This window comes from Lithobates pipiens, unplaced genomic scaffold, assembly GCF_037356315.1.
Source record: "Lithobates pipiens isolate NorthernLeopardFrog02 unplaced genomic scaffold, aLitPip1_a1.2 Scaffold_19, whole genome shotgun sequence".
Lineage (NCBI taxonomy): Eukaryota > Metazoa > Chordata > Amphibia > Anura > Ranidae > Lithobates > Lithobates pipiens.
The window spans coordinates 79,859,493-79,874,801 of NW_027507764.1; the positions used below are offsets into that span (position 1 = coordinate 79,859,493).

At 39.6% G+C, this 15,309-nt stretch overlaps 1 protein-coding gene across 1 annotated transcript in view; it reads right to left on the minus strand.

Annotated features, from left to right (window-relative positions):
* Nucleotides 1-7,250: 7,250 nt before the first annotated feature.
* The window catches only part of SPAG6 (sperm associated antigen 6), a 151,380-nt gene continuing 143,321 nt past the window's right edge, over nt 7,251-15,309 (minus strand). Inside the window, exons 10-11 of the mRNA XM_077490957.1 lie at nt 12,270-12,415; nt 7,251-7,526 (exon numbers count right to left, since the gene is read on the minus strand). Coding sequence (XP_077347083.1) covers nt 7,457-7,526; nt 12,270-12,415 — 216 coding nt within the window. The 3' untranslated portion in view covers nt 7,251-7,456. The remainder of the gene's footprint in view (nt 7,527-12,269; nt 12,416-15,309) is intronic.

Here is a 15,309-nt window from a genome sequence, read left to right on the forward strand (position 1 = left end):
GGCCATCATTCATGCAGCACTGGAACCCATGGCTATAAAGGAGTAGAACTTGGAGATCAATGGGAAAGTCTAACCACCGCAGGTTATGGTGAGGTTGGCTAAAAATCAATGAAAGATCCTTTTACTGAACCTGAGAAAAGCACAGCAGAACCTTCTCAGAACAGTAGGTATGTGCAAGTCTCACTTCCACCACAAATCCCAAAAAGTAAGAGGTTTCTTCCCCATTTTATGATCTTGGGTGAAAGCTTACTCAGGGACATGAGCCATTGTCAGAGAGAGTAAATTGGCTTTAAAATGGAGCAAGAATAAATCTGTCGCTAAGCCTTGTGATAATGTCAGGCTGAATATTTGGACTTTTCATAAGCAAATTTGTGAATGTTTCTCTTTAAGGGAGATTGATGACAATTTTTTTGTTTTAGGATATCAGTTCATTTGCATAGTGTCCATCTTCCCAACTGCATAAAAAAGGATGGACAAACATGTCATTCTCTAGATGTGCAAAGCTGGTAGAGACATCCCCAAAAGGCTTGCAACTGTAATTGCAGCAAAAGGTGGTTCTACAAAGTATTAACTACATTTTAGTTAGGGGGGATCAGGGTAAAGGGGGTTGAATACAAATGCACGCCACACTTTTCAGATATTTATTTGTAAAAAAAATTGAAAACCATTTATCATTTTCCTTCCACTTCACAATTATGTATCATGTTGTGTTGGTCATGAAATTACAATAAAAGAAATTTACGTTTTTGGTTGTAACATGACACAATGTGAATAATTTCAAGGGGTGTGAATACTTTTTCAAGGAACTGTATCTGAATAATTTAAACGTCTAAATAGGAATCTATCCTGTTTTTATTTTGTTGAACATATTAAAAGTATTCAAAAATATTCCTTTACATGGTGTTCATAAGGCTGCTTACAAGATTAACATAACAAGGCTTACATAAAGCAAACCTTCACCCTCCTGCGGCACTCTCCTTCTCTCAGATATTTTTTCGTTTACACACTGTATTTTTCTTGCTTGAAAGACACGACCGGCCCTCCATCTTCTGGAATTGGCCCTAGCGAATAATGCAGTGCCCTCAGTATGCATGATCTGCAGACCCTATTCAGTAAATAGGAGGGAGTGGGCCTAGCGCCAACTGCCACAGGCAACAAGGCAGATCCATGCAGCACCTGCAGAGAGGAGGATCAGAGCACCTCAACGCTTGATCTGCTGGCTAGGTGAGTATCCTTACTGTCCAGAAGTCAATAAAAGGTTATCAGGGGAAAAAATGGGGGGGGGGGGGGCTGAAGTTCCTCTTTAAATAATGTAATTTTGTACACTTCTACTGAATCTCCTTGCCTGTTGCTTTATTGTTTATCAGTTTTTTAAGGAATTATAGCAATAAATATGATCAAAAGTTTGTTTATAGGGAAGGCTGTAACTAGCCACAGCAGACTATGCAACTGCCATGGGGCCCAGCAACAGTACAGTCTGGATCTATAATGATAGACCAAGGAAAAGATATAGAAAAAAAAAAAAACATTTTAAATAGGATACATGTATTGTAATGGCAGAAAAGCAATTAGTATGCTGCTGTAGTCCATCATCCAAATAATGGGCTACACACTGAAGACATTCAACTCCAGCCAAGATTTATTGCAATGACAGCACACTGCTCATTCCCATCCAAAGCCATGCCCCCAACATGTTTCACACACATCAGGGCTTAATCATGGGGATTTCCTTGATTCCCCATAATTAAGACTTGCTGTGGGGGAAACATGCTGGGATCATTACTTTGGGTGGGAGTGAACGGTGTGCTGTCATTGCAGCAAACTTTTTACTGGAGTTGAAAGCCTTCAGTGTGTAGCCTGTTGTTTAGAAGGAGGACTACAGTGGGACAAGAGTGGACTCCAGGGCATTGGAACCTAGCTGATTACAGGGAACCAAGGAGGAACCAGGCTGACATATGAGCAGGGAAAGGGGCTGCGTCCATCTAATAGTATGCTGCTGCATTGAATAGTATTTCATGCACCACTTAACAGCACATCGCCAAATCACCAAAAAACACTTTTCTTGCCATTACTACAAAACTACTACTTCCTTGCTTTCACATGTAACTTGAAGCCTAGGCTGCCTTCATTATAAGGTCTCTGGGCACTAAAAGACACATAATGGGGCTATTTTACCAAAGGAGTTGAGAATGTTCAAACACAATAAATTGTGTGATTAATCACTTAAATTATTTAATCATGATCAGATAAAATAGGCAAACAGGGATTTTATTTTCACATGATTTCAGAATTGAGGAAAATCAGACAATTTATTTTGTGAATATTCTAAACTTCTTTAGTTAATCAGCTTTAATAAGTCAAGTGTCAGACAGTTAATAAGCACAGACGTGACACTACATAGATGTGCAAGAATAAAGAGGACTCTCCCTGAACTCGCACCTTGAAAAACAAGTAAACGGTACAGCAGCCTTGACTCTATTCTGACATGTTCCCTTTTTTTTACTGTCTCTTCTATTCATAGGTATTTTATGCTGTAGATTCTGTGCTTAGTGCAGTCTAATTGCATTAGCTCCCAATTAAGGTTAAGGTAATTGTCAGGATTAATAAAAATGGTCAAAGTAATCTTTGGGACAAAATAAAGTTAAATGGGATGAATTAAAGGCAGGTGCAGCTCCCTTATAATTGCAGACACTGAAAGGTATAATTACTTGAAGAGCAGAAGAGTCTCAATGCTGCTGGTATAACAGAGCTCCATTAAGACCCAGCTAGACAAACACAGAGCTTTGTTGTAATGGATGGTATCTGTAATGTATGGCACATGGACAGGAATTTCTTAAAAACATCTGATAATTTACTTTTTTATAGTAATCGCTTTTTAGTCATCGGTGAACTAAAAGTCTATACATGCCCTGCTGGTCAGAAGTGCCTGCTGGGACTTTTTGCTCCACAACAGCTGCAGAACCGCTGAGCTCAGATTATCACAGACTTGAGAATATACAAGCAAACTGCAATCCCCATTCATCACTGCTATTTTACAGGAATTTTTTAATGGAAATCTGAAACAAAGAATCTTTCAAGAAGATCTCTGGCCTTAATGACACTTCACAATAGTTTCTACCACCAAAGCTGTTTAACTCGAGTCTAAATGACTAACAATTTCTAAAGCTAAAGATGGTCGTAAGATTTAATCCATCAAGCCAAAGACAACCCGACGAAATACCGTAATACGTGGCCTGTTGGATACAATTCAAAGATTCCCCATCGTTTCAAGATTTAATATGCAATCCATAACCCTACCCACAATAGGACCAAACCAAGGCCTCCTATAATCCTTTACCCCCTTTGCTATGGTTAGAATACCCACCTTCCCATCTATTCATACAGCTTCTCCCACTTTATACATAACCTACTCCCAATTAAAACTACACACATTTTGTATCCGATACCGACTTACCCCTCGTATATGAAGCTTAACTTATGACACTTTACACTACATCCCTCCATTTAAATACCAACACTCTTACAGATGTTAAATGCCACATACTTTACTGGCTATGGAGGATAAACTGCTCCCCCTTGCGGATCAACGCTGATCAACCCCCAAGAAATATAACCACTATCCCCTACCATATAGCATAGTATGTTCCCGTTAGGGGTGCTTGGGATGGGAGTAGGCCTGCCTTGGTCTACCTATTCTTAATAAATACACCCTCCTACATCCTCCTACCACCATCTTAAGGTGATACATGCCATCGTTAGGCTCATTTAAACCTGCTATAACTATTAAATATAGCTACACGTTTCTTACTAATTGTTTATGACTGAGATATCAACTGTGATACAATGAGATGGTCATTTCCCACTGTACCTGGAAATTATCTTATGACATTGACTATTGTACCGTATATAATCATCTCTACTACTATTGTTATCACTTGTAACTGTTTTATTGACACAAATAAAATCATTTTGAAAAAAAAAATGATATGGCTATACACAGAGCAAATTTTGGCCCATAATTTGATCCCTAGGGGCCGTGTTAGGGCAGAAAATTGTTGGCAAAGTAGTGGCTGCATTCAATCAGATGCCGCCACTGTTCAGGTATTATGACAGCCGTGGGTGCTGGCTGTTTAGTGTGGATGGGGGAATCAATATATCTCTCTCTTAGCTCTGGTAGTCCCCCCCACCCCCCGCCAGAACACTCTGATCAGTGCTTCTCTGCCATTTATAGAATGATTCCACATTTACATGACTTCAAGATTCTAGTCACCTAAAAAACCATAAAGCGGCCAGAAAATGTAAAGCGTAGAGGTATCTGCACTTATCTGCAGAAATTTTCATAGCCTTTGCTATGCCTGAATCCTGGACTGTTCTGAACGGCAACATCTTTAGATTTTTTTGCCAATTTCCTTCTGGCCCCCTCCTCCACATTTCAACTGGCCCACCACTTTCATGGACTCTCTCACTCAGCAAAAGAGAGATTGGCAGGATAGTCAGAGATTTGGCCATTCAGAACAACTCGGCATTCAGTCGCACCAAGGACAGAAGAGCTGCTGAAGGGACAGGGAGACCCTTCTTGGTTCCTGACCACTAAACCTACAGTTTATACACGCTAACACCTTTTTTGTTTAAAGTAATACTGAACACACACTGTTTAATTTATATTGTCCCTTCTCTTTCTGTATATGGATGATGGAACTTTAATTATTTTGATTAAAAAAAAAACATCAAATGTACATTTTTCCTAATCAATTAAAAGCTGTCACATGCCCCAGCTCTTTGCCTGCCTGTATACAGGGAAACATAAGCAGGAGGAGCCTCTAGTCCTTTGCAGCTGATCACATGTTAAAAAAAAAAACAGACTTTGGATTGCAGCATAAAAATAAATATCAATAAACTGTTTTACCATGGCATAAAAATATATATTTGAAATTAAATCTTTATTATTTTTTTTACAATAACATGGTGTGGGTGGATTTCAGCCAGTCACAGGCTGTGTTACCGCACTCCATCCTGTCTTAGAATAAAAAGGAGGTGAAGCCTCCATTAATCTACATGTAATACCCCTCCCCCATTGTGTGATTAGCTGGTAAGTGGACATGGAGGAGGGAGGGCTGTCATTTATCACTGACCCATATATGCCTCTATAGTCACATTGGCTGCTCAGATGTGATAGGGAGGAAATACTCAGCATAGAACCTTGCTAAAAAAAAAAACTGAGCAAGTGCAGAGTGGCCACCACAGCTGCAAAAGCTCTAGCTGAATTGGAGACATGAATAGAAGATGGAGATAAAGAACAGCAGGATCAACCAGGTGTTTTGCACAACACAGAAAATTAATCTCATAGTGACTGAGTGAGTATGAACAGCATGTAATACACCGTTTATTGATAGTTTTTTATGATGTGGGTTTAGTGAAACTTTAAGCAACAGAGTCAAATTATAGGAAACAGTCAGCATAGAAATTTGGCAGCTGCTTATGTTGACTTTCTTTTGATGGCAGCCATCCCTATTAGTTAAATGCATTTATGTGTCCTACCGATATAGCCTAACATTCACAAAAAAAATGATTTACTAAAGCAGTACATCATGTTCAATTTGCAAAATTTATTTTCATCTTTTCATTTTCTAGTCATGTGCATGGAGTTCACATGCGCTCCCCATTGGATGCACTTTTTTCACACAAAACAAAACACACTAGCAGGTTAACGTTCTTCCTCCCAGACTGGCCCTAGTGTGTTATTGTGGTAGGGATATAAGATTATGAGCCCTTCAGGGGGACAGGAACTAATATGTAACAGTAATCCTAGATTGTAAGCTCTAACAGGCACGGCCCTCTGATTCCTCCTCTATTGAATTGTACTTTAACTGTACTTTCTGAACTTCTGTTGTAAAGCACTGCACAAACTGTTGGCGCTATATAAATCCTGTATAATGATATAAAGAATACTGTAATACACACTAGCCTGTCTAAAGCATAAAAAGCAAATCACAAAAGATGAAGCTGTTCCTAAGGCCCCTTTCACACTGGGGCGGTGCAGGCGTCAGCGGAAAAATGGTGCTATTTTTAGCGCCGCCTTACAGTCATTTTAGCGGGCGGTTTTACCCCCTGTTAGCGGCCGAGAAAGGGTTAAAACCACTGCAAAGCTCTGCTGCAGCGGCACTTTGCCGGCGGTATAGCCACGCTGCCCCATTCATTTCAATGGGCAGGAGCGGTGAAGGAGCAGTATACACACCACTCCTTCACCGCTCCAAAGATTACTTTTTTTACCGTCCTGCCAGTGCACTGCTCCAGTGTGAGGAGCGGCTCTTTCAGGGCTCTTTGCAGATTTTATTTTTAGCGCTGTAGCGCCTGCAAAGCACCCCAGTGTGAAAGGGGTCTAAGACTTCTGCCATCCTCTGGTCCAGCTTGTAGGTGTTCACTCCTCTGGAGTTTGTTCCCTCAATACACAATTCTGCAAAGTTCTGCAGCTGCACACCACTTCCAATGCATAAAATTCTTTTCATCATTCAGCACAAACACATACACTCCATCTAGGATCCTCCCTCTAACATGCTTCAACCTCTACTGGGGTTTAATCATAGAGCAAGGTGATCAAACATGTTAGAAGAAGGATTCTGGGTGAATTGTGTGTGCTTGTGCTGAACAAAAAAGTTGATTTTACCCTTTGGAGGTGGTGTGCGGCTCCACAACCTTGCTGTCAATGCAATTGTCTCAAACAAAACAGTTTAAGCAGTTGTAAACCAGTGACATGCAATATGAACAAAGTATATCCCTCTATAGTGTGTGTTTGTCTCAATCCAGTGCACAAATTGTAATTTTTGTCTGCTGCCTCTTTCTTCTGCTATTTGCAAGAGTCACTTCTGACAGGGTTTTCTTGACAGGGAGCTCCAGAACACAGTCTGTGATTGACAGCAACAGCTGTGTTCCTGCGTGCTGTGTGAAGGGCGTGTGTTTCTTTCCTCCAATCAGCTGTCAGAGCTCCCCTCACTGAGCTCTGTGGAATGCAACTTCAGCTCCCCATCCCCTGCTTTCTGAAAGCTTAAATGAGCTGTATAAATTCTGCATTTTGAATAGTTGTAGAGAAGAGAGGGTTGCAGATAAATAAGTACAACTTAGGCTAGTCACCTGTGTTAATGTAATGGTGATAATTTATATTCCAGTTAAACAAATTTCATTAAGAGATGTTAAAAAAAAAAAACATTAAATTTAATTAAGTTCAATGTAGATTAAAGAAAAACTGTCACAGCATCAATTGACTAGTCTTTTTATTTTTGACATAAATCTTACTTGTAGAGAGAAAACCCAGCAATGTACTGTATGAAGATATTAAACATTGTAGTGTTTTTTTACATACAGCAAAGAGTCTGTATAAAATGTTTTATATAGCTCTATAAGTTATATATTTCAGTGTCTATAATAAAAAATACAATATATAAAAAGATATTGGAAAAATTCAGGAAAGAACAGGTTGGTAATGGTCGACTCTCTCCAGAAGTGTCTGAGAATATCCGGGGGAATAGTACCTGAAAAATAAACAATAATGTGATTAAACAATTAAAAAGAAAATTGGGGGAAAAAAACCTGTAATATTTAGACTATATTCACACTTGTGAATGTGCCTGACACTGAGCGGCCACAATTACTTCAGGAGTTGGCAGCCTTCTTTTGCTTTCAATGGCAATGGAGCTAAACACTGGGAAGCCCTGATGCGCTGTTTGGCCCATTCACAGATGTGAATGTGGCCTAAATCAAATCTATGTTTTTTTTGTATCTCAAACATAAAGTAAGGACAGTTCTGAATAGAAGATATCATAAGGTGTCATACTATTAATTTGTTTCAAATTTCTCTTTATTTTATATTTTAAAACATACATTCAACAATTACCATACAGATTTTATCTCATTACAACATTTCCCCATTCAAACGAAAAAAAAAAAAAATAAATAAATCCCGCACATATCAAAATATCAAAACCACCCCATTCATCCCCCTCTCCTCTCTTTTATGAATCCCCCCAAGTTTCTCGAGGTACTCAATTCCTCCCATTTTTTGCAATATTCTGACATTTGTTTCTCTACATATCCCTCTTGTCTAATTTGTTTCTCCATGAAAAACATTTCGCTCATCTCACAATTCCACTCTATTATTGTTGGACCTTCTTCTTTTTTCCATTTACGTGCTATTACGGTTTTAGCTACTGTAGTTATTTGACATAAGAATTTTATCTCTTTTTGTTTTAATCTTTCAGATGTATGGGAGAACAGTACTGTCTTAATATAAGCTTTTATTCTTATACCTGTCACCCTCTGATATAGTTCTATTATCTTGCCCCAAAATATTTTTATCTTCCAACAACTATACCAAATGTGCTCTAGAGTACCCTTTTCAATCTTACACCTCCAACATAATTCAGAGTTCTCTTTATTTATTCTGTTCATAACCACAGAACTCCTATACCATCTTAATATAATTTTATAATTTTTTTCCTGGTACTTAATAGCTAAGGGCACTTTATATATTCCTTCCAATATCTCTTCCCATTCTTTCTCTGTCAACTCCTGCCCCATTTCTTCCTCCCATTTCCTTATTCCTATTATTTTTTTAATATCCCCAACAGGAAGTAATAGGTTATATATCTTAGCTAATTTTTTATCTGCTTTATCCTTATTTGATGCTATTTGTTCAAATATAGTTAATGGTCTATTAATCATTATCTTTATTGGATCAATATATGCTTTCAATTGCAAATATTGAAACCATTTATTTTTATATTCTTGCCCCAATTTCTGAAATGTTGGCATATTTCCATCATTCAGGATTTGTATTATCCGTTCATGTTCCTCCATATTCCATTTCAAAAATTTGCTATCTTTTAAAGCTGGTATAAACTCGGGATTGGCAAATAATGGAGTCATAGGACCTATTGGGGATGACAGTTTTCTATTAATTTGTCACCCTTATCTGCAAACTGCCATCAGCATCAACCCGAAAACCCAAACTTTTGATACTGGAAGAACACACAAACCACTTTCACACAAGGCAGATTTGGTGCAGCCAGTTACCAATCTTAGGCACTGCCACGTGGAGGGGGGGGGGGGGGGGTCTAACCCAACTCTAATTAGACTCTAATTAACTCTTTTAGAAAGTCAGTATTAGCACAGAATATTAAGGGACAGTTCTGTGCAGGAGGTAAAATGAACAAATAAAGGTATGCTATAGCATCCTATGACACCTTATATTCAATATGTCTGTAAAGGTTCTTGTTTATTCAGGTCATGATATATTTAGCAGTAGTTAGTCACATTCAACTGGATTTGTTCACCAATGTTGAAGATGTTGAGAAAGCCCCTTAGATCAGTGGCACAACGTCTTGAACATTACAGGAGAAGTTCAGTGGAAGGTAACGAGTTACTATAGCTTCTGTTCAAAACCTCATATTTCAGGCTGTCAGTAAAAGGTAATGTTATGTACATCAAAATAAAAGGACTACGCTGCACGATGTCAGTCTCAGGGAGGTGGTTACCGCTGTCCAAAATGTCATTAGAGCTTGTATAAACCACTGGAAACCGGATATACATTATATATCATACCCACAGTGTGCACTGTCTTCATCTTAATGAGCAGTTGAAGTAGTATGATATAAAAATAACAAAGACACCAAGGCAACCAAGATTAAGTGGATACTGTGAAACAACATGTAGTCCAATGTGCTGCTGCTGAATTTATACAGGGTCTAGGTCACACATTACAAATAAATGAAATCAGTGAATCCAGCGCTGCACCAATCTAAAAAAATAATAATAAATAACAAATATATAAATATCAAAATACAATAACTAAGTCCACAATAAATGTGACTCCACACCACATAGAAGAGTAACAACACAATTATATTGAATCTTCCAATACCTCTTCTGTGTTACCCCACCACTCCTTGTGATATTCAGTCCACCACCTCATGAGTTTGACCTACTCAGCATTCTCTCAAAATGCTCCTGTCCCTTTAAAAGAACCAAATAATCCACTGTGCTGCTCCATGGATGTGACCTCATTAGACATGTGCACAACAAAACAATTTTAACGATTCATAAGACACAAGTTTTTATATTCAGACTCGTTCGTATTTTCGTAACAGATATATTTTCGTTGATACGAAATGATTCGTAATTCCGTTAGTCTAACGATTTGTAATTTCGTAAGACGCAAGGTTTCATATATTCGGACTTGTTCGTATTTTCGGAACATTTATATTTTCTTTGATAAGAAATGATTTGTAATTTTGTTAGATAGTAATTTTTGTTTATTCGATACACTACTCGTAATTTAGTAATTGTTACTATTGTGAGATTGCCTTTTTCGTTGATTTGTACTTTCGTAGGAAATAAAGAATAATAATTCTATGCTTGCTTTTCTAATAAGTCCTGTACTTACTCCAGTCCACTCCCTCAGTCACGAGACCTGACTCGTCTCCTCCTCAACTGAATCTAAAAAGATTCAGGAATGCAGTGTGACTCAGACACAAAAGGGATAAGCTGATTGGCTAAAGATATTAAGTAAGATACATCACTCACTAATACACTGTCTAATTGAAAGAACAATTCGAGAACACAAAATTAGAAACATACATATTAAGATACACTTATGCTGTCCATTCAAAAGAACGATTCGAGAACACGAACAAACAAAATTGCAAACAAAGAAAAAAAATTACGAACACACGAATGAAAATACAAACATATGAAATTATGAACAGACAAAAGATTGAAAATACGAAATGTAAATGTAATCATTTGTTATAGATGTAGTTTTCTTTCTTTTACTGTTTTGGAGTTTCATTTTTTCGTAAGCTTGTCCGTTCGTAAGTTCGTATTTTCGCGTGTTCCTTATTTTGCTTATTCGTAATTTTCGTATTTTGGTTCTTTCAGCTATTCGGATGTTCGAACTGATCCGAGTGTACGAATACTAACAAATTCATGCAAAAATCTATTTGTTACGAACCAAATCGCACATGTCTACATATCATATTCTCATCAATTTCTGGAAACCGATACCCAGAATATAATTAAAAAATTATAATGTTTTCCGTAAAATCACAAATTTATTATTAAAAAAATGCAAATAAAATACACACACGTTAGATTGTGCACTTATGCTGTGTTTAGTGGTGTTGGTTGGCACAGCGGATTTGGTTCATGCACACAAACTCCAACCTCAATTGTGTAAATGCCTGGAAACTTAATGTGAGTTCCGATCACTGTTGTGCACCCATATAAGTGCACAATGTAATGTGAGTATATTTTATCTGCATTTTTTTTATAATAAATTTGTGATTTTACAGAAAACACTATGATTGTTTAATTATATTCTGGGTATCAGTCTCTGTGAATTGATGAGAATATGACGTGACATCCATCAAGCAATGCAGTGGATTATTTGGCCCCCTTAAAGGGACCGATCGCATTTTGACAGAATGCTGATTAGGTCAAACCCATGAGGCTAGTCGTGGTGGACGGAGTATCACAAGGAGTGGTGGGGTCATACAGAAATTGTATTGGAAGATTAACTTTGCGTTGTCAATCTTCTATGTGGTGTGGAGTCATGTTTATTGTGGATGATTAGTTACTGACTTTGATATTTAGATATTTGTTATTTATTGTTATTTTTTGAGATTGGTGCAGCACTGGATTCAGTGCAGGATGATACCAATACCAGACACATATGCCTCCAGCGATCTCCACTTAAATCCCCTCTTATGACAAATAGGAAGGGGAGGGGGTCAAGAATCACACGCCATGCTGTGACCACACACTGTGATTTAAGGACCCATAGAAACAAAATAAAAAGAAGTAAGCTGGGGCAAAACTGGGTTCATGTATCATGTTTTTTTTTACCTTCCGAGACTTATCGGTTTAAACAAGGATTCTGGCTGCTATGGGCTACAAGAAAACTTCTTGTTAGCATTTTTTTTTCATACATAAGTCCCTAAGTCCTTTTCCAAAAAAATTTATTTTTTTCCCCGAAATTGCTCTGTGAAGTTATGTTAAGCATTCCGTTTAAATTCAAATAGCTGGTAGTGAAATTTTTCTTTGATTAAGTAGAAAATAGCTACTTAGATGCATTATACATATGTTCTGAGAGTAGAATCATTCAAGACATATGTTACTAGTGCGTGTGTTTCTCACTTCCAAACTGGCTACCTGCCACAAGCTTTGCCTGAACTGTACAGCAAGGAATCATTTTCAGTAGTCTGAACATCTATCTGTACCTGACAATCTCCTCGGGGTAACAATTATTGATAGTGTTGATGTACTCTTGGAGAGGTGAGCCAGGGTCCGCTGAGATCTCTTGAATCTTTTTAAGTCCACCACTTGTTACAAAGAGCCGCCGTGCTTTGCTGTCATGTGGAAGAACCTGGAAATGAATAGCACAAAACCATAAGATTGCTTGGAACAATACATACAGGCGTGTGACCATCTCTGATTTCAAAGCAAGACTGCATACCACACTGGATTACAGCTTAAAAATGTCAACACATTTACAAATATCTTGAAACATTTTTTCTTTAAATGATGTCCCAACAATAGAAAGAAAAGGAGACCCTGAGGCTTGGCTTGCACATTTTCTGGTTTAGAGACAAGAAAATGCAAGAAAATAATGAGCTAAGCCAGCATTGGGGGAAACAGTGTTCATAAGGTACAGGCAGTTATCAGATCAATCCGGTTGTGAAGACCTCACCTAAGTATCCTGGCTTGTTGTGAAGGCCACATTGTTAGGGAGGGACAGAGCGAAGACCGAGCAGATGAAAGAAGGAAGGAGTAGAGCAAAGACATAAAGAGCCTGTTCAACAAAAGCTGAAAGAAAATGAAAGGAGGAGACAGGATGAGGACAAAACAAAAAGCAGAGAAGAAAATGTGATTCAATCGAAAAGCAAAATAAGAAGTTAACGCATGCAAATTGAATATATCAGAAAGTGTAGGCTAAAACAGAAAGATACAGGTAACAGCAATTGTAAAACAAAGGTGTTAAAATAAAGCAACGATCCTGTGATATTATATTCTACAAACTGTATGGGATTGATAGCAGTAGTAATATTACTCTGCATTTTTCTTTATTTAATGCCTTTATTTGTTAAAGTACCAATTGCAGGAGTTGGGACAAGATAAATATAATATATACAGGGCTCAAAATGTCAAGTCCTGAGCTACTAGCCAGGCTTTAAAGAGGAGGGCCAGCTTTAAAAAATTTTTTTTAAAAGTTAGCAGCTGCAAACACTGTAGCTGCTGACTTTTAATAAGCAGACTTACCTGCCCACGTCCCGGCGCCACCATTTCAACTAAGGGAAACAGGCAGTGGAGCCCTGTGGCTTCACTGCCCGTTTCCTACTGCGCATGTGCGAGTCGCGCAACGCTTTGTGAATGGGGCACGCTGTGTTCTGGGACACACAGTTCCCAGAACACAGCGCGACCCATTACCCAGAAGACGCCGCATGGAGGAGAGAAGACAGAACATCACCGCGGAGGAGGAAGAGGCAGATTAGGACGATATGCCTAGCAACAGGCATTTCTGGTAAGTTTAAAAAAAAAAATTTCATTTTTTTTTCTTCTAATTTTTTATGTACTTTTGTTTTTCAGGGTGGCCCTCCACTTTAAGGTTTACTCGCTACCAGTTGCCACACCCAACCCCTACCATGCCCCGCCCCTCAACGTGCCCTTATAAATTATCTCATGAAATAACACCAAAATGTTTTATGCATAATTAAGTTACAAAAATAAATATGAACAACTTTATCAGTGCCTATCAGTACAGCCTCACCAGTGCCTATTAATGCAGCCTTACCTGTACCCATCAATGCATGCAGCCTCACCTTTGACCATCAACACAGCCTCATCTGTGCCCATTAATGTAGCCTCACCTGTGACCATCAATGCAGCCTCACCTGTGACCATCAATGCAGCCTCACCTGTGACCATCAATGCAGCCTCACCTGTGACCATCAATGCAGCCTCACCTGTGACCATCAATGCAGCCTCACCTGTGACCATCAATGCAGCCTCATCTGTGCCCATCAATGCAGACTGATCAGTGTACATCAATGCAGCCTCAGCTGTGCCCATCAATGCAGCGTGACCAGTGCCCATCAATGCAGCCTGATTTGTACTCATCAATGCAGCGTGAGCAGTGTCCATCAATGCAGCCTCAGCTGTGCCCATCAATGCATCGTAACCAGCACCTATGAATGCAGCCTGACCTATGCCCATCAATGCAGCGTGACCAGTGCCTACCAATGCAGCCTCACCTGTGTCCATAATTGCAGCATAACCAGTGCCCATCAATGCACCCTGACCTGTGCCCATCAATGCAGCATGACCAGTGCCCACCACTGCAGCCTCACCTGTGCTCATCGCTGCATTGTTACCAATGCCCACCAATGCAGCCTTGCCTGTGCCCATCATTGCAGCGTGACCAGTGCCCATCAATGCAGCCTGACCTGTACCCATCAATGCAGCGTGACCAGTGCCCACCAATGCAGCCTCACCTGTGCCCATCATTGTAGCATAACCAGTGCCCACCAATGCAGCCTTGCCTGTGCCCATCATTGCAGCATGACCAGTGCCCATCACTGCAGCCTGACCTGTGCTCATCATTGCAGCATGACCTGTGCAGAGGAAGAGAGAGGGTGGCCGGATCGTCACAGAGCGGGGATTGCCACGGGGGTCACACACAGTCCCGCCTCCTTACCTGGCGCCTGTGACAGACAGAAGGTCAGTCCAATGCCAGGACATGTTCTGTCTGACACAGGTGCCAGGTCAGGAGGCCGGACTGTGTGTGACGGCGAGTGGACAGCAATTCGAATGCAAGCTTTTACAGTGCGCAATCCCCGCTCTATGATGATCCTCCCAGCCTGCCTCTTCCTCTCCTCTCTCTTCCCCTGGACAATCACTGAGAGAACAGTTCCCATTCAAACCCGCCTGCCAGTGGTGTTCATCCTCCCAGCTCCGAGGCAGCACACGAAATCATTTTCCACTCGCAAAATGCGAGTAGGCGAGTGGAAAATGTGAGGGCTAATATACATATGTATACAGTGGATATAAAAAAGTCTACTCATCCCTAAAATGTCAGGTTTCTGTGATGTAAAAAACTGAGACAAAGATAAATAATTTCAGAACTTTTTTCACCTTTAGCTATTTGGCACCCGCGCTATAGCTGAAAGACAGCTGCAGCGAGGGCCTTAATTGCCGGGAGGGCATCCCTGAACGTCCTCCCAAGCAAGTGCAGTCTGTGCGACCCTGCATGCCGGGCACAGC